The 15,863-nt window shown below is 39.1% G+C and overlaps 1 protein-coding gene across 1 annotated transcript; it reads left to right on the top strand.

The window, feature by feature from the left end:
* Positions 1–349: 349 nt before the first annotated feature.
* LOC103485371 (uncharacterized) lies at positions 350–12,817 on the top strand. The gene is made up of 2 exons (XM_008442922.3): positions 350–739; positions 12,220–12,817. The coding sequence occupies exons 1-2, from the start codon at positions 566–568 to the stop codon at positions 12,616–12,618; spliced, it is 573 nt and encodes a 190-aa protein (XP_008441144.1). The 5' UTR covers positions 350–565; the 3' UTR covers positions 12,619–12,817.
* The last annotated feature ends 3,046 nt before the right edge of the window (positions 12,818–15,863 follow it).

Below are 15,863 nucleotides of genomic sequence, written 5' to 3'. Positions count from 1 at the left end.
AACATTTTGCCATACTTTCTATACAGGTTTCCTTATTTCAACTCTTCTATTTCATAACCAAATGACCACGATGCCCTCCATGCCGGACAAATGGGCAGTCAATTGAAGCGTTGACTACCACAGTGGATACACATGAGATTGGAGTCGTGTACCTCATACATGACTTCAGTGTCGCGTTGTGGACCAGGTCTACGATTTCGACCGATAGACGTATACCTGGCCCACGATTTACCCTAGTCGTGTATTAGGTACACGACTTCGCAATCCCATTTTTTACATTTCTTTTCCACCTACCTTATTTTTGACATTATTTTTAAAGTTACATTATTAAAAAAAATTCCTTTTTTTTTTTCCTCTTTTCTTTTCCAACGAAACCATGTATCATTGGGAGAGTGATGGAAAAGAGTGAGCATGAGGAGATGACTTTTTAACGCTCGGCCGTTCATCTTGGTAACTGCACTCGAATTTCTCCTCAATCCAGGTAAAGGTAAAAAAGCGGACAAATATCATTAGGCCTCACTTCCACCAAAAAGTCGCGGGTGGACGAATGACCTGAATTTGAACGATGGCCTTCACAGCAATAGCTTCTTCACTGCCATCTTGTTCTTCTGTGTTCTCCTCCCAGGGGCCATCAACTCCATTACAGAAATCCTCGTCTCTATCGTGGGCATCTTCTTTTCCGCATGTTAACATATTCAGAGGCTCTCCTTTCGCCTCTTCCAATCCCCCGTATGCCAAGGTACAATTTCTTCACTGCCATCCTACTTCATTCCCTACTATTCGGGAGGATATCTTAGTTACATTTTGAAGTTTGTGATTTATCGATTGTGGAGCACGAATTTCTCTATTGTTGTTCACTTTTGTTGGGAGAAGCAGAATTATATGCGACAAAGGTTAATCTGTGGTTGGTTTGCTGCTAATTGTGTATTCAAGCCAATAGTCAATATGAACTCAACCATATCGCAACTTTCCTTGAACTTGCTGCATAGTAAAGGAGAGAAAGAATTGCGTGATAATTTATAAAGAATTATCATGATAACTTTTCAGGATATGTTTTTAGAATTTAAAAGGAATACTGCGTGCAATCATTTTCTGAGAATAGTCTTGCTGTTATTATGGATGGAAAAGACGGAAATGACCGTTCCATGGAATACAAAGTTCTCAACTATTTTCTGCTTCGTTCCAGGTCAAATGATTTCATTGCTATTGTTGAGTAGTGTCCCAGTTCCACTTCTTTCAAATACTTCGTTTTCAACCTTCTATTTTCGTTGGGTGTGAAATTGCGAACATTTTGAACTTAGAAATTTGCCTTATAAATGTGTTAGCGCCCGTGGTTCCTGTAACAATAATACCAGCACACACAAAAACTAACAGCTAACACAACACAAGAACACTTATCACACTACACTCTAAAACAATATGAGGCAATCTGGAACTTATATATTTATATAGGAATGATCATTCAATACAAAAGGTTACCACAAAATGATTACAGCCAAATGAGAGGGTTGTTCTCTCCCAAATGAACAAGGATGTCCATTCAAAACATTCCAAACATTCCAATGCCTAACCCTAGCTAAACGTCCTCCTATATATAAACTCTCTTTGCTGCTTCCACGTGCCCCAGGGACCACTGGCCATTCCAACTACCATTTTGTCTATGCTGAAATAGCTTTCTTACCCTTCTTCCTCTTTCTATGATAAACTTGGGTAATTGGGGGCCTAGCAATACCCCCATGGAGAAGAGCCACCTTGTCCTCAAGGTGGAAATCAGGGAATTGGTTCACGAGTGTTGCATAGGATTCCCATGTGGCTTCATGACTTGGTTGATCTTTCCAATGAACCAAGTACTCCCAGTTCCTCTCGGCATCATTCCAGCGGAGTTGTGTCACTTGGTCGGGCTCCAAAACTAGCTCCATCTGATCATTAAGCGCAGATATTTCCGGTTGGATACGGTGTTTGTCACCCACTGCCCTTTTTAATTGCGAAACATGAAAAACTGGGTGTATTTTGGCATTTTCCGGAAGGTCCAACAAGTAGGCTACCTCGCCGACTCTTCCCAACACCATATAAGGTTCGAAGTATTTAGGGGATAGCTTATCACAGCGCCTCTTAGCGACCGATTGCTGCCTCTAGGGTTGTAATTTCAAATATACCCAATCTCTAACGTCAAAAACTACTTCCCTTTGGTGTACATCTACAAACTTCTTCATTTGTTCCTGGGCATGTTGTAAATGTTGCTTCAAAACTGCTAGTATTTCATCTCTATTCTGTAACTGGTATTCGACCGAATCATTCGGTGTTGTGCTCACCTGACCGTAGGAGATAACGGGGGGTGGAGGCTGTCCATAAACCACCGCGTAGGGGGTCGTCTTGATTGATGCATGATAGTTGGTGTTATACCAATATTCGGCCCATGCTAGCTTTTCACTCCACGTTTTGGGTCGATCTTGACACAAACATCGTAAATATAGTTTGAGGCACTTGTTAACGACTTCTGTTTGTTCGTCGGTTTGGGGATGATACGTCGTACTTCTTTCAACTGGGTCCCTTGTAAGCGGAATAATTCTTTCCAAAAATGGCTTAAAAACAGTTGGTCGCGATCGGATACTATTGATCGAGGGTATCCGTGGATGACTCAAAGTGATGAAGTGTGCGTATTTACTCAATCGATCCACCACTACTAACACCAAGTCGAACGTCCTGGATCGTGGGAGGCCTTCCACAAAGTCCATCGATATATCTTCCCAAATTCGGTTAGGAATGGGTAGGGGCTGCAGCAGGCCGGCTGGCGATAAGGCTTGAGTTTTATTCTGTTGACACACATGACATTGATCCACGTAGAGCTTGATGTCGTTCTTCATTCCCTCCCAATATAATTCAGCCGCGATTCATTTGTAGGTACGTAGTTGCCCCGAGTGTCCCCCAACCACAGAGTCATGGAAAGTGTGTAAAATGGTTGGTGACAAACTGGATGTCTTCGGGAGGACTAATCTGCCCTAATAAAACAACTGGCCTCGTCGGACTGAATACCGCGACACACTCCCGGGGTCCTCTAATAGTTTCTCGAATATGCCCTTGAGCTTGTCATCTGCTTGGACCTCTTTTTCCACCACAACGTCATCAAGTATGGAAGGGACCGTAATAATATTCAGCTAGGCCTCAATCGGGATGCGGGATAATGCATCAGCAGCCTTGTTTTCTGGTCCCGCTCGGTAAAAGATCTCAAAATCAAAACCCATGAGTTTCATCAACCATTTCTGTATTCCCGATATCAGTTCCCGCTGTTCCAGTATGTGTCTCAAGGCTTTCTGATCGGTGTACACCACGAAATGATGCCCCAACAAATAATGTCGCCATTTTTCTACTGCTAACATAATGGCCATTAGCTTTCTCTCGTAGACTGATTTCTCTCTCGCCGCTTCTGACAACTTTTGGCTGAAGTAAGCAATTGGTCTTTTGTTCTGTGATAATACCGCTCCCAACCTAAACCCGGAAGCGTCTATCTCTATCTCAAACGGTTGCTGGAAATCCGGTAAGGCCAAGACAGGCAGTGTAACCATGGCCGTTTTCAGCTTCTCGAATGCCACCTTGGCCTCCGCTGACGAATGGAAGTTATTCTTCTTCGTCAAACGGGTGAGGGGCGTGGCTATGGCTCCGTAGTTTGCCACAAATCGGCGGTAATATCCGGTCAGTCCCAGAAATCCTCTAAGCTCCCTCACGTTCTTTGGAATCGGCCATTCCAACATTATTCTGATCTTTTCTTGGTCTGCTTCAACCCCCTTTTCAGACACCCAATGCCCCAAATACTCGATGCGTTCCTTCCCGAAATGGCACTTCTTGCGGTTGGCAAAAAGGCTATGCTCCCTTAGTAGGCTAAACACCAACGTGAGGTGCTCCAAGTGAGATTCTGCATCTTTACTATACACAAGGATATCATCAAAAAACACCAGTATAAACTTACGTAAATAAGGTCGGAAAACCTGGTTCATAAGGGCTTGGAATGTCGCTGGTGCGCTTGTGAGCCCAAATGGCATGACCAGAAATTCGTAATGCCCCTCGTGCATTCTAAAAGCCGTTTTCTTTACGTCCTCCTCTCGCACTCGGATCTGATGGTACCCCGACTTCAAATCGATTTTGGAAAAAATACTGGCCCCGTGCAGCTCATCCACCAGCTCGTCAATCATGGGGATTGGGAACTTATCGGGTACTTTCGCTCTATTCAACGCCCTATAGTCCACGCAAAACCGCCAACCGCCGTCTTTCTTTTTCACATGGATCACTGGGCTGGAAAATGGGCTGACACTCGGCCGAAAAATTCCCGAGTCGAGCATCTCATTCATTAATTTCTCAATTTCGTTCTTCTGAACATGGGGGTAACGGTATGGCCGAACGTTAATGGGGTCCGTACCTTCCTTCAGTTGTATGCGGTGGTCAACTTGTCTTAATTCTGAGGGCATATTGAATACATCTGCAAATTCCCGCTCAAGCTGTTCAAATTCCGGTCGTAGCTCTTCCACCGCTTCACTAACAGTCAGTTGCCAGTCCGCCCTCGATACTCCCATGGACCTGAAATCCACGAGAAATCCCCGATCCTTGGGCTGCTATTGCTTCATCAACATCTTCAGGGACACTTCCATTCTTGTTAACGACGGGTCCCCCTTCAGCACTACTTTAGTACCCCCGACGAAGAACATCATTGCTAAATCCTTCCAATCTGCTGTCATCGCTCCTTGCTTTTGCAACGACTGAATTCTAAGAACCATATCTAAATTTCCCAGTTCCAACGGCAAGAAATCATCCACTACTGTTAACCCAGGCAGCCCCACGATCACACCCGTGCACATCCCTTTTCCTTGGACTGCCTTGCCGGATCCCATGATGACCCCATAGTTGGTCGTCTCTGTTGTCGGAACTTTTAACTCCTCCACCAGCTTTAAGGAGATGAAATTATGTGTGGCCCCACAATCGATCATCACCACAACTTCCCGTTCTTCCACTTTTCCTTTAATCTTGAACGTACCCGGAGCCGTGAGGCCAACCACTGAGTTCAGAGATAAGTCGACGATGGGACTAACCTCCACCATTCCTTCTTCGATTTCCATCTCACCCATTTCTGCGTCGTCCAAGTCGTCAGCTACCACAAATAGATGAAGCTTCTTGTTCTTGCAGCGGTGGCCTTTGCTGAACGGTTCGTCACACCGATAGCATAAACCCTTCTCTTTCCTCGCCTGTAGCTCAGAGTCGGTCCACCGTCGATAGGGATGTTCGCGTCGACCTCCCCCTCCTACGGCTTTAGCTTGAACTGTGTTTGAATTTGACGGATGAGGGAGAACTTTTTCCGCCAAGGTCACCATCTTCGTGGTCGGGCTTTCCTAAATTTTTGGGCTCAGTTTTGGGTTTGTTTTCGCGGTCTCCTTCGGGTACGGGTATGGGCCCCCCTTTGCTACTTCAATCTTTTCTTCTGCGAGTTCGGCCGCCTCTATCATATCTTCCAGGCCCACGGCCCTCATGGAGAATACCTCCTTTCTAATTATTGGGTCCAGACCGTTAGTGAATGTTCCCTCCAAAACCTCTTCTGCAATTTCCGGTAGGGGCACTGATAGTTCTTCAAACCTTTGCAGATATTCACTCACCGAACCTTCCTGCTTGACCGCCAAAAATTTTGCACACACCGTTCTGTGTTCTCTACTCCGGGATCGATTATACATTCTTTCTTTCAACTCCTTCCAGGATCTGAACCGTTTACGGTTTTCTGCCCATTTAAACCAGCTTAATCCCTTCCCTTCCAAGCTAACCACGACGATCTTCAGTTTTTTCCGTTCGTTCAAGAGATGCATTTGGAAGTAGTGCTCCGCCCTGTAGAACCATCCATCTGGATCCTCCCCGTTAAAAACCGGCATTTCTAATTTCTTGAACTTGATCCTATCCTGTCCTACCCCTGTTTCCACACTCAAGGACGTCTCCCCTTCTTCCCCCTCCACACTCAAGGACGTCTCCCCTTCTTCCCCCTCCTCTTCGGCCGTATCTTCATTTCTGAGCTTCCTCTTCCCGGTGCTTATCCTGGTCATTTCCGAACCTCCCAGTTGCCTCTGGTGGTCCTCGTAAATTGCAGATCACATGGCGTGCACCTTCTCTAAATTTTTCTCTAGGAGCGGTAGTCTCTGGACCTCTTGTTTAATCGCCTCGATCTCTGCTTCTGAAGCGGTTAAACGATCCTCTATCATCTTTTGCGTCATCTTCTTCCACCTCCCCAGATTGTCGACTCGCTCTGATACCAATGTTAGCGCCCGTGGTTCCTGTAACAATAATACCAACACACAGACACAAACTAACAGCTAACACAGCACAAGAACACTTATCACACTACACTCTAAAACAATATGAGACAGTCTGGAACTTATATATTTATATAGGAATGATCATTCAATACAAAAGGTTACCACAAAATGATTACAACCAAATGAGAGGGTTGTTCTCTCCCAAATGAACAAGGGTGTCCATTCAAAACATTCCAAACATTCCAAGGCCTAACCCTAGCTAAACGTCCCCCTATATATAAACTCCCTTTGCTGCTGCCACGTGCCCCAGGGACCACTGGCCATTCCAACTACCATTTTGTCTATGCTGAAATGGCTTTCTTACCCTTCTTCCTCTTTCTATGATAAACTTGGGTAATTGGGGGCCTAGCAAAATGACAGCCAACCTTTTGAACCCAGGACCATTTAGTTAAGTCTGCAAGAAGTTTTCTCTACGTTAACATCCTTGGACTCAGCTAGGCTGCATTAACAATTTTCCAACTTGAAATGTGGAATATTCAGGAAGATTTGCATTGAACTAAGTGTAATACCAGCTTTATTGAAGAAGAGGAAGAGAGAACCCCCTTTCGGACCACATACCAATGTTTACACAACTCATAGTCAAACCCTATACGACTCATAACTAACACCACTGAACCCAATACTTATTTACAGACAAGAAAAACACAACTAAAACAGCACATACTAGTATGAAACTCAAGATAAACTAGCAGATAGCGGATGAGGTCAGGCGTCAGGTCCACGATCTCCACTTGGAAAGTAAGAAAACATTTTTGGAAAGGGTAAGCTAAATCTCAATGAGTGACCAGTTTTAAAACAAATTTGCTTTAACAAAACAATGAGTAGTAAAATGAACTAGCATAAAACATACAACACAGGAATATAAACAACTTATATTAACACGGAGTGTAGCCCAACTTACAACAACCAAACAAGTCTGATATAGACATAAAACGTATCATTGTTACACGGCTTTCGTGGTGGTTATTTTCACTGGTTTAATCAGATTATTGTTTCAAAAGTTTGTTGGTAGCTAGCAAGCTTGGTTTCAAGTCTAAAACACTTGCTATGGCTTGTGAATCTGTGATTGTGAGACTTGCTAGCTACATGGATAATAAAACTTGTGCCAATCATCAACCTTTGGCTTTTCTTCCTTTTGAGGCTAGAAGTAATGTTACGGTGGTTTGAGGATGCTTTGGGCATGTGACCATAGGCAAACTGCACCCAAGATAAAATGTCCTAAAAGGCAAGGCTAATTGATCGTTGAATGCCATTGTGCTCTCATTGCCTTTCTCCTCATATGTGCCATCTAGGTTGTATGAATCAAGATCTTCAGCACCTTTCTTTCGAGTGTCCTTATGCAGTGAATTGTTGGCATAAGCTGCTAATTTTTTATGGCAGCTTTAGTGGTAAGGCACTACAAATTCTCTCTAGATCAACTTTAAAGAAAACATCATTAATACTATGGTGCAATGCAGTCAAGGCTTTATTAGTAGAAATTTGGTTTGAAAGGAATCAACGCGTTTTCCACAATACGGCTTCAATATGGTCCGATCGCTTTGAGTACGTCCGTTTAAATGCTTCATCATGGTGCTCCATGGTCAAAGGATTCCAGGATTATTCGACACAAGACATACATCTCAATTGGCAAGCCTTTATTGTTTAGTCATTTTGAGTCCAGCAAAGGAGAGTTAGGAAAGGGCCTTGTTTTTGCCCAATTTAGATTTGTCTGTTAGTTTTTTGTTCATGAAAGGATGTTGATGGAAAGGTCTTATGTTTTCGACCATTTTTATTAGCTTATGTCATTTCATTTTCTTTGTTTTTGGATATGATGATGACGCTAAGTGGGGTGTCAACCTAGTTGAGATGTCCAGTACGTCTACTGATTCCTAGTTCTTTAATTGCTCATTATATAACCCTCTTATACTTTGAGCTCTGCCTCATTATTTAATAAATGAGATTCGTATTCTTTTAAAAAAAAAGATACAATGTTTTGGTGCTAAGGGGGTGTCAATCGAGTTGAGATGTCTGAGTGCACCTCCTGATCCCCTTGTTTAATGCTCTTAAGGCTTCTTTATTACGCTCATTGTATAACTCTCTTGTACTTTGAGTTTTATTATTAATAAAGAAGTTTGTTTCTGTTTAAAAAAAAATCCAGTAGCCAGTAAAAATAAGATTTTTCCTTTTTTAGGTAAAATAGTAGTTTTTTTTTAAAAAAAGAATAGTCTCATTTATTGATAATCAATAAGACAAAAGCTCATAGTACAAAAGGATTATATAATGAGCAAAAGCGAAATTGTAACAGGATTAGGAGGTGCACCCGAACATCTCAACTAGGCTGACACCCCATTAGCACCCTCATCACATCCAACAAAATAAAGGACCAAATAAAAATTAAATAGAGTCCAATTGGGGGTTACACACAGCCAATACAAACCAATAAGAAACATGCAAATAAATCTAACAAGACCAAGAATGAAAGCCAGTAAAAAAGCAGTTGCAAATACAAGCATCAGGGGTTGTTGCCCAAATCTAGATCAACGATCAAGGAGGAAAGATGAAGGCCTGCCAATTTAGTAAGATGTCTTGCATTGAGAAGTCTTTGAACTGTTTTCTTAGAGAGCACCACGAGGAGGCATTCAGCCGTGCCAGCTCGTATTTGTCAAGCCAAGAGGAAGATTTATTGTGAAATATCTATTGATTTCTTTCAAACCATAGTTCTGCTAAGATTGCCTTCATAGCATTGCACCAAGGCAAGGATGCATTTTTACACATAAACAGACCAATAATGATGTTAGAAGACTAAGGGTTAATTGCGTAATTAGATAATATTCTAGGTTAATTCCCTTTTTACCCCCAATTGTAATAGAACTCTATAAATAGGAAACTTCTCCTCTTATATAAAACAAATTATTCATTTTAATAAAAAATCCACAAACTTGGTTCTTGGAGGATTTCTCGTTACTTAGGCTACATCAATTTGGTATCAGAGCAATCGTCTGGGCTAACATTGACTATTGTCGGTGGAAGATCGGGAAACTCTTGTTGACGCTGATCACGAGATGGAGCTTTGAGTGTTGTGCTTGTTTCCAAACAACACATTTATCAAGATTTATCAAGATTTTTCAAGAAAGAAAGAAAGATGTCAAAGATTTATCAAGATTTTTCAAGAATGGACTTCTATCGATCAAAGAAGATGTCCAAGAGAAAAACCAGCAGTAGGTATAGACAAGAAAATCAATTTTACTCCATAAACAATGCTGGAGTTTTGATTCAAGTGATTCAGAAGAAGAATTTCAACATTCCAACTTCGGCCATGCTCGATTTTCTCAAAGAACCTATCATTATCCAAATTGGAAAATTGATTCTAGTGATTCTAGTGACTCCAATGATGTTTCTAAGACACTTTGGGACGGAATAAGAAGGCGACAATATTGAAAAATGGCTCAATGATCCAATCAAACCCAATTTTTAAGAAATCAACATAAAGAATGGAAGTTGGATGAATTTCAAGAATCATCAAGAATGGATTTTTACCATCTAAAAAGAATGTTCAAACTCAAAATTACTCTTTTGGTTATGAAACACGATCAAGAAAGATTGATTCAAAAAAATCAATGGATGAGTCCTATACCCGCTATGAGATTGAAACACGTTCAAGAATCTAACAAAATGACAACTTAGATCCCATAGCATTGGAGGAAATAAAGAAAACAATAAAAGAAATTCAACGTTGAAATGACTCAACATATCAATCAACTATCAATTCATCTGCAAGAGTTCAAGAACGGATTGGTTTCATATACAAAAGAAAAAACAAAGGAATCACGGTTGGAAAACTTTCAAATAGAAAATCTTGAAGATAAAATTGAAGAACAAGAATTTGAAAATGTTGATTTAGAAATGGTCACAAGTGAAGAAAAATCCAACAAAGAAGATGAAAAAGAAGTATCGAACACCGAGCAAAAATCGAACAAGAACGACATATTGGTTGCGGTGGAAATGATCTTCAAACCGTCGAAGAACTTGAAGCGAATGATAAAAAAAATGTGATTTTTGAAGGATTTTCTTTGAGAGCTAATTCTTTGAATACGGTTTTGAGTGAGATTGAGGAAACATCTTTTTCAGGTTTACGGCTGATGGAGAGATTCATCTTTTAGTGTCCATAATTGATTTTTTGTCTCGATTTTACCCCTTCGATCATAATATTTTGGTTTAAAACGTAGGAGGTTGATTTGGTCATACTCCGTTGAACAAGTTTATTTCATTCTTTTTTTCCTTTTTTTGCTTCATAAGTTTCTTCTTTTTAAAACTCGGGATGAGTTTTCTTTTTGGAGGGGTTGAATGATGTAAGAAGACTAAGGGTTAATTGGGTAATTAGGTAATATTCTAGGTTAATATCCCTTTTTACCCCCAATTATAATAGAACTTTATAAATAAGAGACTTCTTCTCTTGTATAAAACATATTATTCATTCTAATAAAAAATCCACAACCTTAGTTCTTGGAGGATTTCTTTTTGAGGTTACTTAGGCTACATCAAATAAATAGTTATCTAATGTAGTTCTTGCAGTCTTTATCAATGGACCAGCTGAGATTAAAGGTGTGAAAGAGGTTACTCCAACACTTGGCAACATAAAAGCAATCGAATAATATGTGCTGTAGGTCCTCATGAGATATATAAGACAAAATGGACAAATATATGGCGAAATATAATGAGTGGGTAGTTTTCTTTTGGATAACTGAAGTACAATTTAAACTCCCCAACAACATAACCCATATGGTTATATTCACCCTCCATGAACTTTTAGATTTCCAAAGGCATTTTTCCAGCTGTGGGTCCAACGGGGAGGCAGGAGTCAAGTGCTCCCTGTCAAGTGTTTTGATAGTGACTTTACTGAAAAAACCCCATGAGATTCCGGTGACCAGCTTTTTTATCATCTAAATTGGATAGACTTATCCTGTCCAAGGATTCAAGGAGAAGTTGAAAATTAGAGATTTTCTCCTCTTTCAACAATCTTCTGAAATTAAGAGACCAGGAAGAGGTGGAGGAGTCCCAATATTTGGAAACTGAGCCTTGAGGAAAAAGGGCTATTCTGTACAGACTTGGAATTCTGGTCTTCAAAGCAATTCTGTCCAGCCACAGATCCAACCAAAACAAGATTCAGTCCCCCTTTCCAACTTTAATAGCATATGATGGCAAAGATGCAAATCTATTACTTTTTGTTTGAGGTCAGCACGCCTTAACCCTAAGTTCAAGCTGGCAATTGTTAAATTTTTAAGTGGAAGCTTTTTCAAAATAAGTAATGTTTTTTAGTATTGTATTATGAATAAAGTGGAAGTTTGAACACATGACCAGTATAGTTACTAAATGCCTAGTTATTTGAGCTAGGCCAAATTTCAGAAATTAAAGAGTCTGTGCTCTGGTACCACGTACAATAAAAGAAAGAGATGTGAAACGCTCGGTGCAGGGCATATCAATAAGTATTAATATTTAAAGATAACAAGATCACCTCATGTCATGATGTCACAAGAATACAGGACAAACAGATAACAGAAAAGATTGTCCAAAAATACAAGTAAAAGAAAGGAAAATAGAATTGAAATTATTGTGGTAAAAACTATTCACTGCTCATATTTTAAAGGGAAAAATATTACAGATATACTCGTTATCTTGTGCATTTTTGCTTTATTTTAAAAATAGCAAGCCCGTGTATTTCTTTTTCGTTGCTAGCTTTGGCTGGACACTATATAGAGCAAGGCCTACTTTACTTATAGTAACGTCTGCGACATTTGGTCAATAAATCTATACCTGTTTGTATTCACTCTTTAAACAGAGTCAGATAACTGTTGAGATTTGTATTTCTTTTGTTAAAGGACCAGCATGTTTATACTTGTAGGTTTTATTTATACAATCAGCTTGGACTAGAAGGTCTCGGGAGGAGGCTGCAAAGCGACCAAACAAGAAATCATGGAAACAAAGAACAGATATGTACATGAGGCCATTTTTACTAAATGTTTTCTTTTCGAAGAAATTTATCCATGCTAAGGTAATGCATAGAGGAACCAGCAAAGTGATATCAGTGGCAACAACAAATGCAAAGGACCTTAGAAACAGTTTACCATCACTTACAGATCACAATGCATGTCGAGTAATAGGGAAGCTTATTGCAGAGAGATCAAAGGAAGCAGATGTATATGCAATTTCGTATGAGCCTAGAAAGGATGAAAAAATTGAAGGTAAACTTGGCATTGTTATTGATACCATTAAGGAGAACGGGATCATGTTTGTACCTTGAATTTAAATCAGAGGTAGAATAGCAAGACGAGAAACAACTCATCTAAAGCCTCTTGTTGGCAGTAGATGATTGTACTGTAAAAGCTGACTTCCTCCTGTTTAGCTTGTTTGAAATATCCGAAGCTGTTGCCCTTACTAAAAGCTCTTTTACTTGCTATGCCAAAACACTACTTTATTTAATTAATTTTATGATTCTATTAGTAGAGTTGTGATTTCGCTTTTTTGGAAGGAAAGTTGTAAGAAGGAAATGGGTAAAATATGGCATATTGTTACAGAAACAGGGAAATTGCTATTTTTGACCTAAAAAGTCTCTTTCGAAGGTAACCTCATTTTTAAAATCTACTTTTTTTGACCTCATTTTCAAACGCCATAATGCTTCATTTTCCCGATAAGTTAGGGTTTCTCGTCTTCTTCTTACTGTTGAATTAGTATTTGTCAATCGTTGTAGACCATCTCTTCTCTTAATGGCTTCCTTTTCAGGACTCATTAACCTGTTTTGAATTTTTTATAGTATTTCTTGGACTTCATTAGTTTCCATTTACGTTTAATTTCGATTCGATTTTGACAAAGGTACTTGATTTGCTTTGTTTTCAATCTCAAATATGTCTGATAAGATATCTTTTCTTTCATCTTCCTTGGGGTGAGACAAAGCTGATTGCTTCGATATATTCCTCATTCTTCTAGGGACAGAATATTCGTCTTAAGCATTTCTGGAATGGGTTCCTTCTGACACGTGGGCTTCCTTCATTTCATTACATCATTTCGACCCCTTCAGAAGGCTGACTATCTTTTAAATATCCCCTCTGGGCATCTGAATAGGCATCTTGAGATAGAATTATATGCATCGATATGGGTGCCTAAACACTAAGAAAGTGGAGTACATATGATCAATGAACAAGGTTATGAAATATTTTGAGATAAGTCGTCAGATATTTGGAAAGATCCTTCAAGAACTCATACTTCTTTCTCTCTCTCTTGAAAAGGCCTTGACTTAAGGCTAAGGAATAGGTTCTGTCCCTAAAGGCCTAAACATGGTCGAGATAAAAGAACCTCCTTGGAAGAACAATGGCCACTGCCACTTCTGACACTTATTAAGCCACCACGAATCGACGCAAAGAATTTGCGAACAAGGGATTGGATTTCACGTCATAGCATCTATACCCGTCCTCCGGACTTATGAATTTCACTAATTGTAGTAGGTCCTAATGTTAATATGGATTTCTTTCGTTGCACTCCTTTGAAGGATAAGGACTTTCGAGAGACTGGTGAGTGGATTTCTGTTGAGATAGTGTTGTAATTGAGGAAAAAGGCGCCTAGTTCAGCTCTTTTTTCGTAAAATAAAAGCACCATTGGGCGGTGAACACTGAAGTAGCTTCTTGCCCACCCCCAAGGTTCTTTGCACTTGGATAGTACCAGGACCCTTGTGCCCCGGTCCTTGATCAGATAAACCGCCCTATGATCCAGAATTCCACCCAATAAATAAGGCGTGAAGCGCTGTAGTAAAGAAAAGAGAATGAGCTCGCTAAGCTCAGAGAATAAAGAATCCATAATTTTTTCGCAAATTCTTTGGTCCTAACCCGCAAATGCTTTGCGCCTCTCAACCTATGGGTCTCTATATTCTACCTGAACCTGAGTCAAAAAATCAGATATTCACACTGAAAAAGGACCGCTACGTGGGATGAATATTCGTTCACTAAAATCGTCAGATCAACCCTCAAGGCCTATGTTAGTAGAGGGAGAGGGAGGGTGTTTGATAACTTCCCCTTCGTCCCTCCTAAAATAGTTAAAGATAAAGGGATTTTTTTTTTCTTTTTTATGAATTTTAACTTCTCTCCTTTGTTTTCACAATCTATCTTCCCTACAAAATCTTTTAAAGTTTTCCTTTCACCAAATCAATATCACAGAAGCCCATAACTTTTTGTGTGATTTTCACTTTTAGAATAACAAGGAAAACTTCGTAGTATTCTTGGGAGAATTTTACAAAGAATAAATCTTTTTTTCCTTTCCTCCTTAGAAAAGTATGTTGAATCTTAAGTTTTGTTTTCTATAAATTTTGTGGTTTTTCAAATTGAATTCCATTTGTACGTCCATTGATACGTTTCTGTTATGGGAATTCCATTCCTTCAAGTTGATTGTCTACAAACTATATAAAGTAGAAAATAAAGAAATGTTCAACTTGAAACTTTACAAACTTGAAGCTTTACAAATTGTATAAAGTAATTATACGATCAAGATTGAAACTTAGATTGAGATTAAGTTTAAGAACTATGTATGAATTTCAAATATTCTTGAGTTAAAGTTCATTTTTCCTTCTTAAGAAGTTTCTTCTTTGGAGTAACTTTTGAGTTTCTACTGCCATTTTTCATAATCAATTTATGTTCTCGTATTGAAAAGATTTATTTAACAATATGTCATTACAAACTAAAAGCAACGTAGAAGCAAAGTATGATAGACAATATACAATAGATAGTAGACATATAAAACACTATCACTATCTACCTGAATAAATAGTGATAGCGTTGTGTATATAAGTATATATCTCTTGTATTGATTCACATTTTCACAATAAAGCATTATTTTCATAATCTCTTTGATAAACAATCCATTTTATTCTTTGATAAAGTTAAATAGATGTCTATTTATGTCTATCTAGATAGAAAAGGATAGAACATTATACCATCACTCTCTATTAATAGGTAAATTCAATTAGACAAATAATTGTGTCTATCTCCACTAGTTCTACAGTAAACCCCATCCCAATATTATTAAACAAATATGAACAACAATAGTAGCCTTTCTGAGATGGATAATGATAATCATCTGTCTCTTTCAATTTGAGATAGACAATGGTTTATTTTTATCTATTTGAAATAGATAGTGATATGAAATATGAATAATAAGTACTATTTGTGTCTGCTTTAAATCTATATATATTTAAGATTTAAATTAAAACTATAAAATCTTATTTTCACCCTTCAATTAAAACTATTCAAAGTTTAAATTAAAACCATAAAATCTTATTTTCACCCTCCAATTAAAACCATTATTGAATGGAGGAGCAGATGAAGTGAACAGCAAATAGTAATTTTCTAATCTTGTTTGACGACGATGATAGATGAAAATATTGGCAGATGAAGAAGAAGAGAAGTAGTAGTAGTAGAAGAAGGAGGTGAAGCAGTGGAAGAAAAAGAAGTTATGGAACGTTGACAGTGGAGCAAAAGAAGAAGAATTCAGATAGATGGGTAT

Source organism: Cucumis melo, chromosome 3 (assembly GCF_025177605.1).
Source record: "Cucumis melo cultivar AY chromosome 3, USDA_Cmelo_AY_1.0, whole genome shotgun sequence".
Classification (NCBI taxonomy): domain Eukaryota; kingdom Viridiplantae; phylum Streptophyta; class Magnoliopsida; order Cucurbitales; family Cucurbitaceae; genus Cucumis; species Cucumis melo.
This window is presented reverse-complemented; position numbering and strand designations above follow the sequence as displayed.

What these genes read in the sequence shown, in the direction of transcription:
- LOC103485371 (XM_008442922.3), top strand. Translation starts at nt 566, where the DNA reads ATGGCCTTCACAGCAATAGCTTCTTCACTGCCATCTTGTTCTTCTGTG. An exon ending in CCAATCCCCCGTATGCCAAG is followed by an intron (nt 740 to 12,219) that starts GTACAATTTCTT and finishes TTATACTTGTAG; the next exon opens with GTTTTATTTATACAATCAGC.